The sequence below is a fragment of the Fusarium pseudograminearum genome, chromosome 4 (genome assembly GCF_000303195.2).
Source record: "Fusarium pseudograminearum CS3096 chromosome 4, whole genome shotgun sequence".
Classification (NCBI taxonomy): Eukaryota; Fungi; Ascomycota; class Sordariomycetes; order Hypocreales; family Nectriaceae; genus Fusarium; species Fusarium pseudograminearum.
Window position 1 is genome coordinate 3,607,174 of NC_031954.1, and position 16,649 is coordinate 3,623,822.

The 16,649-nt window shown below is 49.0% G+C and overlaps 7 protein-coding genes across 7 annotated transcripts; 4 read left to right on the top strand and 3 right to left on the bottom strand.

Moving 5' to 3' along the window:
* Nucleotides 1-111: 111 nt before the first annotated feature.
* On the bottom strand, nt 112-1,401 carry FPSE_09386 (uncharacterized protein; the record flags this gene model as incomplete). The annotated part of the gene is made up of 2 exons (XM_009262503.1): nt 112-1,130; nt 1,179-1,401. The coding sequence occupies 2 exons, from the start codon at nt 1,399-1,401 to the stop codon at nt 112-114; spliced, it is 1,242 nt and encodes a 413-aa protein (XP_009260778.1).
* A 1,055-nt stretch (nt 1,402-2,456) lies between these two features.
* On the top strand, nt 2,457-4,039 carry FPSE_09387 (uncharacterized protein; the record flags this gene model as incomplete). The annotated part of the gene is made up of 4 exons (XM_009262504.1): nt 2,457-2,801; nt 2,860-2,988; nt 3,039-3,155; nt 3,209-4,039. 4 exons carry the CDS (start codon nt 2,457-2,459, stop codon nt 4,037-4,039), a joined length of 1,422 nt encoding a protein of 473 aa, XP_009260779.1.
* Nucleotides 4,040-5,208: 1,169 nt separating this feature from the next.
* FPSE_09388 (uncharacterized protein) lies at nt 5,209-6,150 on the top strand (the record flags this gene model as incomplete). Its single annotated transcript, XM_009262505.1, has 3 exons — nt 5,209-5,238; nt 5,290-5,737; nt 5,801-6,150. 3 exons carry the CDS (start codon nt 5,209-5,211, stop codon nt 6,148-6,150), a joined length of 828 nt encoding a protein of 275 aa, XP_009260780.1.
* Nucleotides 6,151-6,851: 701 nt separating this feature from the next.
* Nucleotides 6,852-9,284, bottom strand: FPSE_09389 (uncharacterized protein; the record flags this gene model as incomplete). The annotated part of the gene is made up of 3 exons (XM_009262506.1): nt 6,852-7,528; nt 7,579-9,141; nt 9,227-9,284. The coding sequence occupies 3 exons, from the start codon at nt 9,282-9,284 to the stop codon at nt 6,852-6,854; spliced, it is 2,298 nt and encodes a 765-aa protein (XP_009260781.1).
* Nucleotides 9,285-10,775: 1,491 nt separating this feature from the next.
* FPSE_09390 (uncharacterized protein) lies at nt 10,776-11,918 on the top strand (the record flags this gene model as incomplete). Its single annotated transcript, XM_009262507.1, has 6 exons — nt 10,776-10,855; nt 10,912-10,952; nt 11,003-11,078; nt 11,131-11,313; nt 11,370-11,578; nt 11,635-11,918. 6 exons carry the CDS (start codon nt 10,776-10,778, stop codon nt 11,916-11,918), a joined length of 873 nt encoding a protein of 290 aa, XP_009260782.1.
* A 71-nt stretch (nt 11,919-11,989) lies between these two features.
* FPSE_09391 (uncharacterized protein) lies at nt 11,990-13,375 on the bottom strand (the record flags this gene model as incomplete). Its single annotated transcript, XM_009262508.1, has 2 exons — nt 11,990-12,810; nt 13,018-13,375. 2 exons carry the CDS (start codon nt 13,373-13,375, stop codon nt 11,990-11,992), a joined length of 1,179 nt encoding a protein of 392 aa, XP_009260783.1.
* Nucleotides 13,376-13,804: 429 nt separating this feature from the next.
* On the top strand, nt 13,805-15,322 carry FPSE_09392 (uncharacterized protein; the record flags this gene model as incomplete). Its single annotated transcript, XM_009262509.1, has 5 exons — nt 13,805-14,182; nt 14,233-14,439; nt 14,492-14,880; nt 14,962-15,021; nt 15,085-15,322. The coding sequence occupies 5 exons, from the start codon at nt 13,805-13,807 to the stop codon at nt 15,320-15,322; spliced, it is 1,272 nt and encodes a 423-aa protein (XP_009260784.1).
* Nucleotides 15,323-16,649: the final 1,327 nt, after the last annotated feature.

Below are 16,649 nucleotides of genomic sequence, written 5' to 3' on the forward strand. Positions count from 1 at the left end.
GTCGCATATTGCTCTTCATACTCTTGTACAAAACCAAACGCCAAAGAATGCCCACCAAGTTCATGCCATATGCTCTTACACCTATTATATCCGCGCTAAATCTGCCTGTCTTTAGTTCATGCCGCCAAAGTCGAGCTTGCGAGCAACCTTGGACCCTCTATCATCGTCAATCACGCCTGGACGTCGCTTGAGATCAGCGCCCATTTTGTCATCAGCTCCTGTGCCGCCTTTTCGAGGAAGGTCTTGCTTGCGCGTGGGCTTTGGCTCGGAGTGCCACCAAGGGTGCTCAAGCATACCGCGGGCGGTGATGCGCTTCTTGGGGTCAAGGATGAGAGTCTTCATGAGCAAGTCCACGCCGTCAGAGCCGACCGTGCCGAAGCGCATTTCGTACCAGTCTTTCCCGCGCACAGGGTGTTTTTCGGGGACAGCATAGCCAGAAAACTTAGTGACGCCAGGCCAATTGTCGTCTGTTGGGGTTCCAACGAGCTCGCAAACGAGGCGGACCTGGTCGAGATCTGTATTGCCAGGCATATAGGGCGCACGCATGATGAGCTCAGCAAAGACGGCGCCAACGGACCAGACGTCAACAGCGCCACTGTAGTGCTTTGCGTCAAAGAGAAGCTCGGGAGGTCGGTACCAACGGGTGATGACGCGCGAGGACATTAGCTGATGGGGGTCTGCGAAGCTGCGCGCAAGACCAAAATCAGCAAGCTTAACCTCGCCGTCATCTGCGATCAACAAGTTGTTTGGCTTGATATCACGGTGGAGCACAAAGTTTTCGTGGCAGAACCAGACAGCGCGAGTGAGCATGCCCATCCAAGTCTTGATATCTGCAGCACCGTAGCGGACGGATTCGGTATCGCGGATGAGCATTTCCAGGTCGCCTAGAGGCAGGTATTCGAGAACGAGGTTGAGGTTCTGGTCCTTGGAAGAGAAGACGGAAAGGAGGGAGATGATATTTGGGTGGGAAAGCTCTTGGAGGTGCTTTAATTCGCGGACGGCGTCGGGAGCCATGCCTTCGTCGTATTCTTTCTGGACCTTGATCTTCTTGATGGCGACGAGGGTGGTGGGCTTTGAACGGAGGTGGCCCAGAAAGACAACGGCGTAGGTACCTTCACCTAGCTTCTTGCCTAGATACTGTTAGAGTCAAGTTTCGCAAGCTGTCGAATATCCCGTACCCTTTACATATTTGCGCTTCTCTTCATCGTTCATTTGCTCAGCGAGATCGAGTGTGGTGGGAATGCTCGTTGGCGCAGGCGTAGAAGTAACAGGAGGCATTGGCGTTCCATTGGAAGAAGAGGTCTGGGAAGTGACGTTCTTAAGAGGTGAAGAGATCGCGCGCCCGAGGGTTTGTGCCTGAGCGGCTTCGACCGTATGTGTTACGACTGGTGAAACCGCCATGTTGGATGAAGAACAAAGCGACTATCGAGGAGTTGGTGTGAGGAGCTGGAATAGCCAGCTGCAGTATTATTGGGGACCCTTACGAGGGTGCTAGATCGCGAGATGGTCCTAGGCGGCTGGATAGGCGGTGGCGCGTCGATGCGCACTAAATATGAATGTGATTCAGTGCTGAACGTTGGTTTTGTAGAGTCGAGTTGATGTTTAGTCGTCTGGAGGTAGCTGGATGCAAGCTTATCGTTATCGGGAATTCAAGATCGGAACATTGGAGCTTGGGATGCCGACCCAGGTACGTACCTCTACCTCTCGACTTACACATTCAACGTCAAAACTACATCTTCTTCTTCATCACCTCACCAACATTAAAATCGCAGGAATGTTGGACTCGCGTCGCGTTTAGTTACGTGATCGCGCTGTAAGTTGGAGACCGTTTTGCCTAGCAACAGGTGGCAAGATGCCACAGCCCCTTCGGCCTCTCTTCAAAGCCTATACTTATGCCACTGATAGAGCAAAGTTGCTCTCCACGAGTCACGAGAAAGGATTGCTGGGCATATGATCGAATATTTGCGCCCCCGATACTTTGATCATGTTTCTCGGGCGTTTTACTCATCATCGCCACCTCACAAAAGCTTCAACAAGGAGGTGCCGTGAGGGGATAACTCAAAGGAAAGCCTCAGAATGCCCGTTGTTGTAGAAACTCGAACCATTACGCGGTTCAAATTTTGACAGAGATGGGCTTGTGCTCAAAAGGACATGTTGTAGTTGATGGCATCGCCGGTACTTTTTTCAGAGCAGCAGGTCATCGCCCTCCAAAAGGCTGACCATGGACCAAGTTCCGACCATTGAGGCTTCATGGGCAAATGTCGATGATTCTTTGATGATAGCTCAGATACAGATTCGATAAGAAGAGGAGGTGACTGTAGAGAAGATGATGTTATTTAAGAATGCATTTGGGCCTTCATCTTGGTCCAATTCAAGTCATCGGCATCAATCTTCATTTCATAGACCTTGATTACACATTCTTTGCATCATTTCATTGTTCCTGAAGTCTTTTTCAAATGAGACTTTCCCTGCCTTTCGTTGCGCTTTGCGCAATTCCTGCTGCTGTTGGCATAGCCATCCCTGACAGCGCCAGGGAGATTGGCAAAAGCGACTACAAACATCACGGAGAGCATTACCATGGAGTGCACAAGTACCATCATGGAGAGCACAAGCATAAGCACAAGCATCTTCACCCCCATGAGCATATCCACCATGTCCATCATAAGCATCCTATCAAGCCTTGCCATATCCTTACCAAGGAGCGAGTTTGCAAGGACTTCCATAAACTCACCGACGAGGTCGAGAAGGTGATCCATGTTGTTCAGACTAAGGATTGTGACAACGACGAGTCCTGCTGGAGTGTACGTTCAGTTAATTACTTTGATCAAGTGTTTGGCAGCTCTAACATGTGAACTATAGGGGGTCGTCTATCACATCTACAAGCTCGAGCACCACCTTGATACCTATGACAAGGAGATTGATTATACTACACTCAAGAAGTGTTTCAGCTGCGGCCAGGAGTCTTATGTCGTTGACTGTTACCTGGGTGTACGTCTTTGCTCTCGACTGTTGAGAAGATTGTGCTAATGCTTTGATAGTATGCTGATGCCCTGATCCGCCTTCTCAAGGTACTCAAGCACAAGACCAAGCACCTTGAGGGTGAGGTTGATCGCCCCGTCCTTACTTCTATTAACAGTCTTCGATCTGCCAACTACGTGAGTGAGCCCCTGCCGGTTCTTCTTCCCATTTGTACTTAGACAACTGTTAGGCCCTGACTTATGAGATCGGTCGCCGCATCAGCTGCAAGAAGGACCTCAAGATCATCATGGAGAAGCAGGGTGCCGACGATGGCAGCACCAAGGGTAGCGTCCAACAAGCCTTTAGCAAGTTCATATACACTCCTCTGATCACTGGCGACGACTTTGAGAACAAGGGCTCCTACGGTGATCCTCGAGAGAAGGGGTACGAAGGAAAGAGCTACAACAAGGAGGTCAAGGTGTTCAAGCACCACCACGAGCACCACCATGGTCACCATCACGGCCACAAGCATGGTCATGGCCATATTCATGCTCATGAGCATGGACACAAGCACGGTCACGTTTACCACAAGTACCATCATGACGAGTACAAGCACAAGAACGAGGAGTACAAGCATGACAACAAGCACAAGGACGAAGAGTACAAGCATGACGATGGTTACAAGCATGACAACAAGCACAAGGACGACGAATACAAGCATGACGATGGCTACAAACACGATGAGTACAAGCATGACAAGCCTCACTATCATCGTCTTTCTGTCCGTAACTACCGAGATCCTCAATTCGTTGACAAGGACAATTACTCACTGGAACCCAGTAACGATCAGTACATCCACAACCCCTATGGTGCCTACCGCAACATGGAGAGGGAGAAGGTGTGGAGGGATAGAGAAGATGAGGAGGAGAAGAGAGCAAATGATCTGGAGTGGTTTCGTCGAGAAAACATGAGGGCTTATGCTCAGGCCTGGCCAAGGGAACCTGCGCCATTCCCACCGAAGTGGCATTCACCAAACCGCAGTCCTTACAACCACTACAACGGTAACCGTCGCTGGGAATAAGTCTTTGATTCATAATGCTGTTGTAACTAGTTACCTACTATGCAGTCTGACTCTTGCAGTTGCAGTGCCTACTTACTGTACTGGAGAGATTTAGTCAACGTTGGACTGTTTGAATGTTACAAGTTTATTATGGTTGGATATTGATTGACTCAAGCAGCCCTTGTAACGTGTTGCTCATGATTCGTGCAGAGATTATAAACAAAGTGATTAGAAATAGAAGCTGAAAGGGTGTAGACGGGCTCCACATGTCGACGTCGTTGGCTGAGGCTTATTTTGGGCTGTGACGATGTCTCATGATGTAACTGACAAATGATGTCATTTTCCTGTCGTTTCTCTTTTTTTCCCCTCTCTTTTTCGTCTCTCTATTCTCTCTTTACTAACTCGTGATTACAAAGGATCAGAACCTAAAGACCTAGTCTTAATGGGGAATTTAGCTTAGCGACAGACACTTGAATAGGTAATCATCTTTTCTTCTATTCTTCTGCGCCACAAGATCTGTCGTAGTAATTGAACTGCCGCGTCACCCCTGCATCGCCGCGTCAATGCCAAGTAGCACCATTAACAGGTCATCAAAACCACAGCCATTCTTGGCCACTTCGTGATTAGGTACCGTGACTGTGTGTGATAGCAAGGCTGAGGAAGGGCTACCAGGTTCATATCCCGGAGATTTGAAGAGGGAAGCGCCCCGCGGACCAGTCCGAGGACCCGAGATCTCTCAGTTATGTCACTACCATCCTCTCTGCCTCTCTGCAGTGGAGTTTTATGTATGACGATCATATAGCTAGGGGACTAAAACATTATCACTAGTCTAGTGCCGAAGCAAGGGGAGGGCGAAAAAGCTTGGAATTAACTAGGGACGACCCCGAGTTGCGTAACAGGGACCCATAACATTGCCAAGTATTATAACACCATTAATACCCATGCACGTAACATTGATTTATTCCTTTTTATAACATTTCTCTCTTTCTCTTTATTTCTTCGCTTCACTCTATTCTGGTTTGAAGCCGAGCACTGTAGCGCGACTGCTCGCCGTATACAGTACTGAACTGATCAACTCTTGACCGTCATATCAGCCGACTTTTATCAAAACACCAAGAATTACATCGCCACAACATATACTCACTCTTGTTTTTAACCTTGTATGAACCATCGAACAGCATATACTCACAATGGCTGTAAAAGGCGTCTTTTCATATTGGGTATGTTGGTACCACATTCCTCCTCAAACAAAACATAACTAACAAAAACAGTGGTTTCCCGTCCTCTCAGGTCTAGTCTGGTTGGGCATGTTGCTTGGCCTGCTACTAGAATGGCAAATCAACCAACATGGCCGTCGCTATCCTACGCAGTCTCTCCACTCCGACGTCGCATACATTTCCAACGTCGGTGCTGACCGTCTTTGGCCGCTCTTCATCGCCGGATGCGTTCTCACTTCCATTTTCCTCGACACCGCCTTTCTATCGGAACGCTGGCTACGACATAAGGGGCGTCTTGCGCCTAATACGACCCTCATGGAGAAGGTTCTTACCTGGCTCTCGATCGCCTTTGCCGCAGTTGGTACTGTCGGACTTATCTGCTTGTCCATCTTCCGTACTGGAAGATATACCAGACTGCACCATACCTTTTTGGCTCTCTTTATTGGAGGTTACCTGATCTCTGCTGTCTTTATCTGCTGGGAGTATCAGCGACTCGGAATTAGTAAGTCCAGCCTCACTCTACTTTATCCCAACGAAACAAGTTGCTAACCAGCCAACCCAAAAGACTACCGCGAGCACCGAGTTCTTCGCATCTCTTTCTGGGTGAAGCTCACCTTTATCTTGGTCGAAGTCGCCCTCATCATCGCCTTTGGTGTTACCAGCCGCATCAAGCAGCGAAACGCTGCCGCCATCCTTGAATGGGTCATTTCATTCATCTTCACCTTCTACGCCATCTCCTTCGTCATCGACCTCTACCCTGCTATCCGTACAAAGCCCCGTCACGCCAGGCACCCCAAATACGTGCCTTCAGCTATTGCTGATTCCAGCAACCCAAGCCACGAAGGATCGCGTAGCGACATCAACGACCGAAGGGACGTCGAGATGGCCCAGAACACACCTCCTAGAGACTTCTAATAGTAGTCGCACGCACATCATCATCTCCCCCTACATACCCAAGAAATCGCACATACAATCAGCCATCATATGTCAAACTCAGCGTTTGTACATCACTCCAGCTCACCTAAACTTGCCCGCTTAGATTCACCACTTCTCATGTTATATGGACTTATGTCGGAATGATTCCCCCTTTTGCATGGCGTTTGGATTAGAAATTGGCTTGCATCACTATAAAGAGAGACTTGCATAATGTTTCTATTACTTTTGCTTAGACAAGAATTAACAATCTGTATTAACAATTTCGTGACAACTTTACATTCCACTCGTACAAGACATGGTAGATGTCTTAATATCCCACACCCTTTGATTAACTGTACGGTCTCTTGCGGAAGCAGCGGCTTCGAAGACATGACTATGACATCAATCTTTGCATCTCCCACGATGCAATGCGTCATGACAAGGACAAGATGCAGGAAACAATCAGCGATAAAACGATATCTCAAACCCGGTATATCAAACACAGCCTTTACCCGTAGTACAATATATTATCCATGGTGGTGGCAAATAATAAACCGTAACGCTTTGCTAATAACCGTTCCAACGTTAAAAAAAACAGGAAAACAGGAAGCCAACAAACCCAATTTATGCGCCAAACACTATCCTATCAACCTATCCAACCCATTTCATTATCCGTAACTTTATCTCGGCGTAGTCTTTATTCAATTGTCCAAGTTCTCCCTAAACCTGGAGTCTCTTGAGGGACTGTGGCTTTGTCGTCCAACAGGGTCCTTGATTGCTGGAGGAGGAGTAATGGCAGCAACACCTTCGTCATCATCCGAGTCACTGCTTACAGGACTCACACCACGTGAATCATGCAGCATGTCACGGTCGCTCGGCTCGCCATTTGTGCCACGACCAGCGAGTGCAACGTCTCGCATGCTTGTTGCCCGGTTGTCGAGACTTATGGCACTGTGGTTGGTATCAGGGTCTCTGAGAGCTGCACCACCGACGAAGCTTCCCCTCTTATCGCCATGGCTTTCATGGTCTTTCTCTCCGAGTGACTTGCCCCGCGAGAAGCGGTTCTTGATCCATCCTTTGACCTTGGACGTTGGTGATGCCGCGTCACTGGGCTTCCTTCGACCCCTCTCAGTGCCACCCGTTTCTGTGTCGATAGCCGCTGGCGCATCCGCTTCAGTCGAACCGGGCGCAACCGCTACGATAGGGGATGAGGCAGCATCCTCACTTCGAGTGCTTTCGCCGTCGTCAATGGCTTCCTCGCCAGAGACCGCTGTGTCACCTCTGGCCTTTTGCTTTTCTTCCTTAGCATGACGCCTCTCTTCCGCTCTGGCAGCCTTTTCCTCGGCCTTCTTTGCCTTATACTCTTGCTTTTCTTGATCTGTTCGACAAGTTAGCTAGAATCATGCATAGACACTCCAATAAACATACCCTTGAGCTTCTTGTTGATTTCCTTGATCTCACGCTCACGAGCCTTTTGCTTCTCCTGTTCAGCTTTCCTGGCTTCCTCTTCCATCTTGAGGGTGGCAAGGCGCTCTCGCTCAATTTCAGCCTTCTCGTTGATGTCGTCCAAAATAGGTTGCATCCTCTTGGCTGCAATAGCGTCTACATCGTGAGGATCCATGAACCTTCCACCTCCAATGTCAATTTTGCCCTTGTTCTCATTACGGGCTTCGTGGCTAGAATTCGCCATTTGATGAGCCTTGACCTCCCACTCACTCATCAAAGTAGGATTGACTTGACCAGTCTCATTATACACCTTCTCGTCCATGCCCTGTAGTTGAGCCTTGACATTACGTTGTGCCGCAGCAAGCAGCGCATTGCGATCGTCTTGGCGCTTCTTCTGGTCGACTTCTGTAAGCTTGTTGGAGAAGAGCGACATTTGCTGACGGATTTTCTCGGACTGCTGACGGTCGTTCTTGATATCACCGTCACTGGAAGATCGACGACGCAGCTTGGTCAACGTAAACCGTCGCTTTGGAGATGCTGAATCATTTCCATAGTAAGATTGGAAGTCTCGGTTCTTCTGGTGCTCCTGTTCGAGCTTGGCCAATCGTTCTTGCGCTTGTTTGTATGCAGCATCTTGGAGATTGACATACGGCTTCGGCTGTGCCACATCAGAATCTCGTCCGTGATTCTCCTTGGCCTCGTCTATGATTTTTTGCTGCGAGAGATACATCTTTCGGGCCATTGCAACTGCCGATGCATGAAGCTGCTCATTGTTCTGTCGTTCATCCACCTCCGGCTTGACCGGAGGGTTAGACGTGAACATGTTACGGGTCATGGTAGTGACCGGCACGGCACCTGCATTCTCAGTTGCTGGCTTGGACTTCATGCTTGCCTTATGTGCCAGGGTAGCTCCGCTGAGGGCATCGGGTCGCTTGTTGGGCTGTGCGGATGATGTAGCAAGGCTGTCTGGAGCTGAAGGTGTAGATTTAGCTCGTCGCCTTGTAGTCGACATGGCTCCTTTCGCTGCAGCAAGAGACTTTTGCCCTTGCAGTGAAGCGTCGGGCGACGTTAGGTTGGCCTGTCGCATAGAGTTGGCTCGATTTGTGTTGAATGCTTGAGTAGCAGCCGAGTTTCCCCATCCTTCGTGGACTTTTTGCTGGCTTGATGCTCGATTCAACGCAGCTGTGGCAGAGCCCACAGCTTGAGTGGCAGCAGAATTTCCCCATCCTTCGTGTGTCTTTTTATGGCTTGGTGTATGGTTTAATGCGGCGTTGGCTGAGCCAACAGCTAGAAGTGCGGCCTTGTGGCCGTCAGAGTTGGATGCTGGTTCCCATGATGGCGCCATCTTGTAATTCTTTGCCAAAGCGGCAGCTGCGGATGCTGATGACGTCTTGTCGGGTTTCCAGAGTTCGATAGGCTTCTGATTAGACCACCCAAGAGAAGCGGCAGCACTTGCAGCAGCACCGTCGGGACGAAGACCAGCGGATGGATAGCTAGGAAGATCTCGGGGATCTGCGTATTTGAGACGACCCGAGTTGTTGGCTCCTATGTATCATATAAGTGTCAGGATGGGTTGGGCCACGCCGCAGGTGGATGACGAGTGTCAGCCGTAAGGAACTTGGGTACATACCTGGAGCCGCTGCCGGCTGCGAATGGATCATGGTTGGCTGCTGGGATGTGGTGGGCATATTAACGCGAGTCAAAAGAGTGCTGGCTCAGCTGTTCGTATTGGAGCGAGCAGCGTGTGGATGCTGCAATGATGATCGGGATGCGCCCAGCGCGTAGGAGAAAGAGTCTTTGCAGGGCCACGAGGCCTTGTTGGGTCTTCAAGGGTCTTGGCCGACTTGATGTTGTATGTCTTTTGGGATTTAATCGACCGTATTTGCCTTATACATGGGTATGCCGACTGTTCGTCTTCGGGTGGGAATTGCTTGACTTGTGGACCTGGTTGTCTTTTTTGCAGGGAATATAATAATGGGTACGAGTGCTAAGTACTAATACAATACTTAGGTGGTATTTGGTGATGGTGCGTAGGCTGTGTAAATATAAGTATGTATATTGGATGGTTGATTTCAAGTCGGCAATGTGGGAGAGTTTGGAAAAGGGAGCAATACAGAGGAATACGGGTAAAAGCAAGATTTATTCAATTTACAAAGATAAACGATGATGCTGTGAAATGAGACCCTCGTGGCGCCGGCGTTGGAGTCCTCACTCTAATGGCGTTGGCCCCGAGACGGTGCTTTCCTTCTTTTCCTTCAAAGGCAAGCATACGTCAGGGTCACTTCCGTAGCTCTTTCCCTTCCCGGCCCTGCGATACGCTACCCCAGATAGTGCTAGTTATGACGTCACATCGACATTGGCGATGATCTCAGGTGTAGACGCTAATTGTTAGCTTCGCACGGTGACGAAGCTATTCGTGCTTCTTCAGCTTTGGGTGCAGGTGAATCTCTTTGCTCCAATGGCTGTCATGGTGAGATCTAGCCTCGACTGTACTCTTGTAACCTCTTCAGCTCCGCCAGGTTTCTATGTCTCAACACAGCTACCTGGATCATCACAGGCATGGTGACTGTCGTACACATACACTATTAATCCGCACTGTATCAGGCTTGCTTATCAACATTTTAGTCTCGCCTATTCATGGACGACATCTTTCCCATTGGCACTATTTTGGCATGAACTAAACTAAGGCATCGAACTACAGATCTTGGATACGAAGAGACCCTAGACGGAAAAGGACTCAGACAAAACAGGCGTCTTGTTCTTTTCAACCTCGATTAGATAGGAGAAGAGACCAAAGTCCTGTGCTTGAAACCTTGATCTCGCCCACCTGAGAACTAACGGTGCGTCTTGTCTCTCTCATTTGTCTTGGTTTCGGAATGGTTGTTCGGTGTTTTCGGTAGTGATATTGGGATCGTCACTGCTTGTCGCTCTTTTAGTTTGTTTTAGCCCTTTCCTAGTGGTTGCTTTGAACCCTCCGATCTCTTGCGGCGCTTTTGGCTCGGTTGATCGACCTGCAAAAACCCTGGTTTCAAGTTTGTGTTACACACTAATTATTCTTCCGTCCCCTTCTCTTTGTCTATTCGCACAGCCCGAAAGCCACCACACGATTGCTGACTTCCGAGACCCTTGAATTCGCCGTACTGACATAGTCTTGGGAGAACAGGTCTCTTGGCATCACCATGACTTCTCCCGCTGGTCTTCAGAATGTCCTGAACTTTCGTGATGTTGGTAAGACAGTCAATGACTTTTTGGGTACAAGGTAACGCACATTGATGTCCCCGATAAATTGCAGGAAATGTGACTTACACATGTCAGACGAATTCGCGAGGGCTTGTTCTACCGTTCGGCAAGACCAGGTATGGATAACATGATTATATGGATATATACATTGCTAAGAAACTCTGAGACGATGCCACCCTTCCAGACAGAAAACTCATTAGAGATGGTCTTGGCGTCAAGACAGTTATTGATCTAAGAACCAAGTAAGATCTTCCTCATGTTGTACATACAATGATAGTGTACTGATACGTGCAGAACTGAACATCTCAACCAAGCCAAAAAACGCAAAGAGCAGTCCAGTATTCCTGCGCTTGTTCAGTCCAACGAAGCTCTTGCCGAGCCACTCCAAATCTCTGGTCTGAACTACCGAGACGTCAAAGTCACTGGCCGCCCATTCGAGCTATTTCTCTTGAGTCAGTTATCATGGTGGGATTTCTTGTAAGCATTCAAGAGACAATCACATGCATGTCAGGAACACTAACTCCTTCCTATAGCCGTGTCGTTTTCCTCTTCCTATGCGGTTATCGTACTGAAGCCATCAATATCATCGGAGAGAAAGTTATGATCCCGCGTGGGCTTGTAGGGCTGGGTTTAGATACACTCGACCAGTCCACCAAGGAAATTCACGAGGCTTTGTCTCTTTATGCTGACCCATCAGCTCTGCCTTCCATTGTTCACTGCACTCAAGGCAAAGACCGAACAGGTAAGGGGAGACAGAAACAGACTATTCGTTTTGCATCAAGACTAAATTTTGCACAGGTCTCATCTGCGCTTTGGTGCTCATGATTCTGGATGTGCCTACCTCCGCCATCGAGTATGACTATGGTCTCAGCGACGAAGCACTTATTTCCGAGAGAGAGCAGCGTCTTATCGAAATCCGGGAAATCGGTTTGACGGATGAATGGCTTCACACTGCTGATGATATGATTGTTGGCCTTCAAAAGCACCTGGACAGCAAATATGGTGGACTCAATGCGTACCTGGATGGCATCGGGTTTGGTGCTGACGATCGAGCCAAGCTATGCGATGTTTTGCTTTACTAAGACCAAACGAGGTTCAATGCAGGGATCATTATCACAGGAAGAAAATCAAATGTTCTTCTCAGGATGTTCTTCTATTTCTTTCTGAATCTACCCTGTAACCAGCATCTATACATTTTGAGCTTTGAGGCTCTGTTGACCAGCAATCGTCGATCAACACCAAGGTTTTCCACCTCGAATCGGGGTATTTCTGTCTTGGCTTCCTCTGCGTCTGTGCTCTGAGTGGCATCTGTTCCTTCAGGGGTATCGCTGCCACCTTCCAAGGCTGCTGGGGTCTCTTCATTGGCATTATTGCCTGTCCAGATATCCGAAAGTTGATCCTTGTCAAAGAAGTAGACACGGGTGCCGTCGCCTCGAATGTAAAAGTTTTCATCCAGATATCGACCCTTGCGGAACCGAACCTGAGCCAGATCTCCTCTTCCATAGTCTCGGAAGCAGACCAGGCCACCCGGCTTGAGAACTCGGTAAACGTTATCAACGGCCTTGGCCCATTGATCAGGTGACAAAGCAGAGAAGATAAAAATAAGCACGGCGACATCTACGGAACCTTCTTCGAGTCCAGGCGGTAGGCTATCACTAGCGACGTCCCATACGTCAGCCTGGATGAAGTCGGTATTGTACGCTTCATTCTTGCGAATGACCTCTACGGCAGTCTTTGAGTAGTCGCAGGCATGGATCTTCAGTTGCGGGTTCTTATTCTCGGCCAAGACTGGGAAAGCCGTGTTACCAGCTCCGGCACCAATCTCCAAGAGAAGCTTGGGGCCAGCATCTTCCTTGGTTACCTCGGCTAGAACAGGAAATTCCTGCTGAAGCCATTTTCGATTCTTGAAGAAATTGGCGGCATTGTTCTTATAGAACAAGTTCCACCATCTAGCGGGGTCCTGACTAAATTTTCCTGAGTTTTCATGTTAGCAACTCTTCTTGTTTTGAGTTTGCAAAAGTGAAAAAGTGTGTTGATAAGGTGTGAGTCAGATGGGAGCGAAAGAATAAGAAGGAATAGTTTGTCTTCAGTAGATTCAGATGAACTATGCATTGGTGTTGTATCATCAGGAGACACCTGGGAGAGAAAAAACTCGATGTGAAAACTTGGGTGGTAACTTACTCTTCTCAAAGTCCGAGACAGGGTTTTGACGCTGTTTTGCGTATTGCTGCTCTGCATACTCCTTGTACGCATCGTCAGTCTCAACGTGATCCCAGGCATTGAACTCGAAGACATCGTCTCCTTCGCTCAGATACCGGCTACCAAACTGGAAGGGATCACTCCGCTTCAAGTTGTTTGTGGGATCATGCGATCGGTGAGGCGGCACCTCAGCAGCCTCGGTCTCGGGGGCGATGGCTTCGGTGACGGCCTCGGTGACCGGATCCTTGACGTCCAACGCGGCCATGTCCTGAACAGGAGCAGGAATGGACTCGAGTGTCGGGCTCGCAGCGGCCTCGCCACTTGGCGCTGAAGACGCCATCTTGGACTTGTTATGTCCTTGAAGCATGCACTCGCAGGCGCAAGTAGTGTGCTTGTCACAGCACTTGTATTTGGCACTGTCGAAGTGAGGATGAAGGATGCTCGAAAGTCAAGAAAAATTTCTGTGGAAAGATGGATTTTGTCTTGGATGTGGGGGCTTTTAGCTGACCAATGAAAGGGCACATTGAACTTAGCCGGACTTTATAATCTTCCGACCCCGGCAGCTCCGTGACAGGCAGCCAATCATGAACGAGCTGGTCAAGCTGGTGCACGTAGCATCAAGCCTCCTGTGTCCAATTGAGCTGTATCATTGTGAAGTTAACCATCAACCCAAACACTCTCGCCGCCCACATCAAAGTGATACAACTACGCAACCTCTAAATTATCACTTACCACATCGAAACGACCAGATTCACCCCATAGCGACAACATGGCTACTTTGCTCGCTCGACCGCAAGCCCAGCTATCGCCAGCCGAAGCTCTCCATCTGGCGCAACAAGCTCCCACCATCCTGAAGGGCAACCCCAAGGCTTTCTCAGCCTCGCCTCTTGTGTCTCTCTTCTCAGCGGCTGAGACTGTCGAGCTATGGACCATATATGAGAACCTTATTGTCACATGTCTTCAAACTGGCGACGACGATTCAGCGCATCTGTGCTTGGAAAGATTGATCCTGCGATTCGGAGGCGAGAACGAGCGTGTGATGGCACTTAAGGGCCTTATTAAAGAGGCAGAGGCAACAAACAACAACGAACTGTCTGCAGTCCTAAAGGAATACGAGGATATCCTGCAACAGGATGGAACAAACATTGTAAGCATGTTGCTTTGCGGACACCAAGACGTTGTACTGACAGACACAAGTATATCGCCAAGCGACGAGTAGCTCTTTTGCGATCTATGGGAAAGACGCCTGAGGCGATTTCGTCATTAGTATCGTTGCTCGAGTTCAACCCTACAGATGCTGAGAGTTGGGCAGAGCTTTCGGATCTCTACCTCTCACAAGGCCTGTACTCCCAAGCTATCTATGCCCTAGAAGAGGTCATTGTACTAGCACCAAATGCGTGGAACGTATGTTACTTCCCTTTCCTCATGACGAACCACATCTGACATGGCTCCATAGTTGCACGCAAAGTTGGGTGAGGTGACATTGATGGCAGCCAACGAGACAAGTGATGGATCCCCTCAAAAGTATCTTGCAAACTCAGTGAAGCGGTTTTGCCGAAGTATTGAGCTTTGCGAGGACTACCTGCGAGGATACTACGGTCTGAAGAAGGTCACCGACAAAATCTTGGCTGAAGCCACAAAGTTCAAGAAGCAGCAGCCTGAAGAAGACGAATTCTCCCTACCAGATCAAGATACCCTGAAGAAGTTGAACCAGGCGGCTACCCAGAAGCTAGCAGAGATCGTCCGCAGATACGGAGCTCAGGAACCTCTGTGGCAGGGGTACAATGCAGATGAGATTGCTGCTGCGCGGGAGCTGCTTGACAAGTCGTCTTCAGAGGTTGTCCGGTGATCGATCATGTACGCAAGGGTTTAGACCCAATGATATGGCTAGGATGCTGCATTGTAGATGCTGTGACCCCAAAATAGTGTGCACAAGGTGAAGATAAGCACACAAGCCTGCCAAGAGGATGCCTCCCATCGGATGAGGTGCGTGATTAGCTCGTTTCCTACTGTCGACAAGTCTGAGGCCTACGAAGACTGAAGTGGCAGAGCATGCACAGCATGGGCTATGGCGGTCCTTCCAGGCCCTCGAAGACTTACAAGTGGAGGCAGCAACGCTGAGTTGGGCATTGCTGGGCATACAGCACGTGGCGCCATACAAGGACATGCTGGTGGGGTCCACCCAGGTCTTAAACGGAAGATGATCAAGTTTATTCACAGGAGAGATGGGCTGAGTTCGCAGGATTGGGGTTTCTCAATGCTTCTGCTGACTTCGTTGGACGTTTAGGCAGAAATTTACCTATCTTCATCAGCGACTTGCCTTCCTTCATACGTGATGGCTATATGCGAGCGTCGAGTTCTACCAGTGTTGAACATTGGGACTACAGCATGGTACCTCGGTTAGCTTTGTCGCATCGTGGTTAATAACATCGACATCGAGACACGCAAATCAAGAGTGGATTGTCTCCACGTTGAATGCGTAGCATCATGTTTGTTCCCCTGGCGGCTCGTGATGGCCGCTTTTTATGGATCGCCAACGAACAGCGGAGTCTTGCAGAAGAACCGACATGATGCAAACGGGGAGGATGGCCGATACACCCTATATGTCGCTTCTAATTTAGGGTTTGCTGCTTTGAACTGATCCAAAAGCAAACATCACTGCTAAGGACCCGGAACGACCATGGCTGCTTGACCGACATTCAATGAACAAATGGTGAAATACGGAGCTGTAGGGTGTCAAATTAAACTCAACATGTCGTTAATCTCGAAATACCTTCGCCACTGTACACTTGGCCACCTCTGGATGGCGGAGGCTCTGCGGGAAGGCGTAAGTGCTGATATTCAATGTCCAATACTCTTAGTTGGGTGGTATCAAGTTGAGGCTAGTATGTGTGAATGTGAGAAGCAGTTTATGGAGATTGCATGCTGGCTAAGTTCTGCAACTCTCGGTTAGAGTTTGAACATGTTATGATTCTCTAGAGTCGAGACAACGGCTATTGTCTGCAAACTACTCGCTGTTGCGACGCCCTAGTTACCTTGTTTGGCTGTCTCATGATGAGCTGGCTTTAGGTTCCTACTATCGGGCCTCAACGCTCAAGATGGGGCGCAAATCTCTCTTGTCAGCCAGTCGCAGAATGGAGGGCAGCGGGTTAAAGAGGACAGTTGCAGGGCGAGGAGATCACTTCGTCCTGGTTGACGGAAGGGAAAAGGGCAAAAGGAAAACTAAAAATGACAGTAAATGGGGATATAAGGAGGTTGCAGTTTGCCAGTGCCTCAGGTTTCTTCCTCGTCCTTTTATCTGCCGTGTATTTGCTTTAATGATTGAGCATCAAGCAGTATCCAGTATCACCGCTTATGGAAATTTGACTGCTCCGGGTAGCGACACCTGCGCCTCGGTCCGTTCCGATTTCTTCGCTTTGCAAATGGACAAAGACTGAAGGATAATTGGCTAATGCCGTTGCACAGCCTTTGTCGAACAGAACGACAGTCACATCCAGGTCACTCAGGCGGAACAACAGGCGACCTGTTTGCTGCTTTACCGAGTTTCATGATACTGCTGTCAAAGGTTTGGTAGTGTCTGATACCTGACTTGGAACGTGACAGCTCCAGACGGA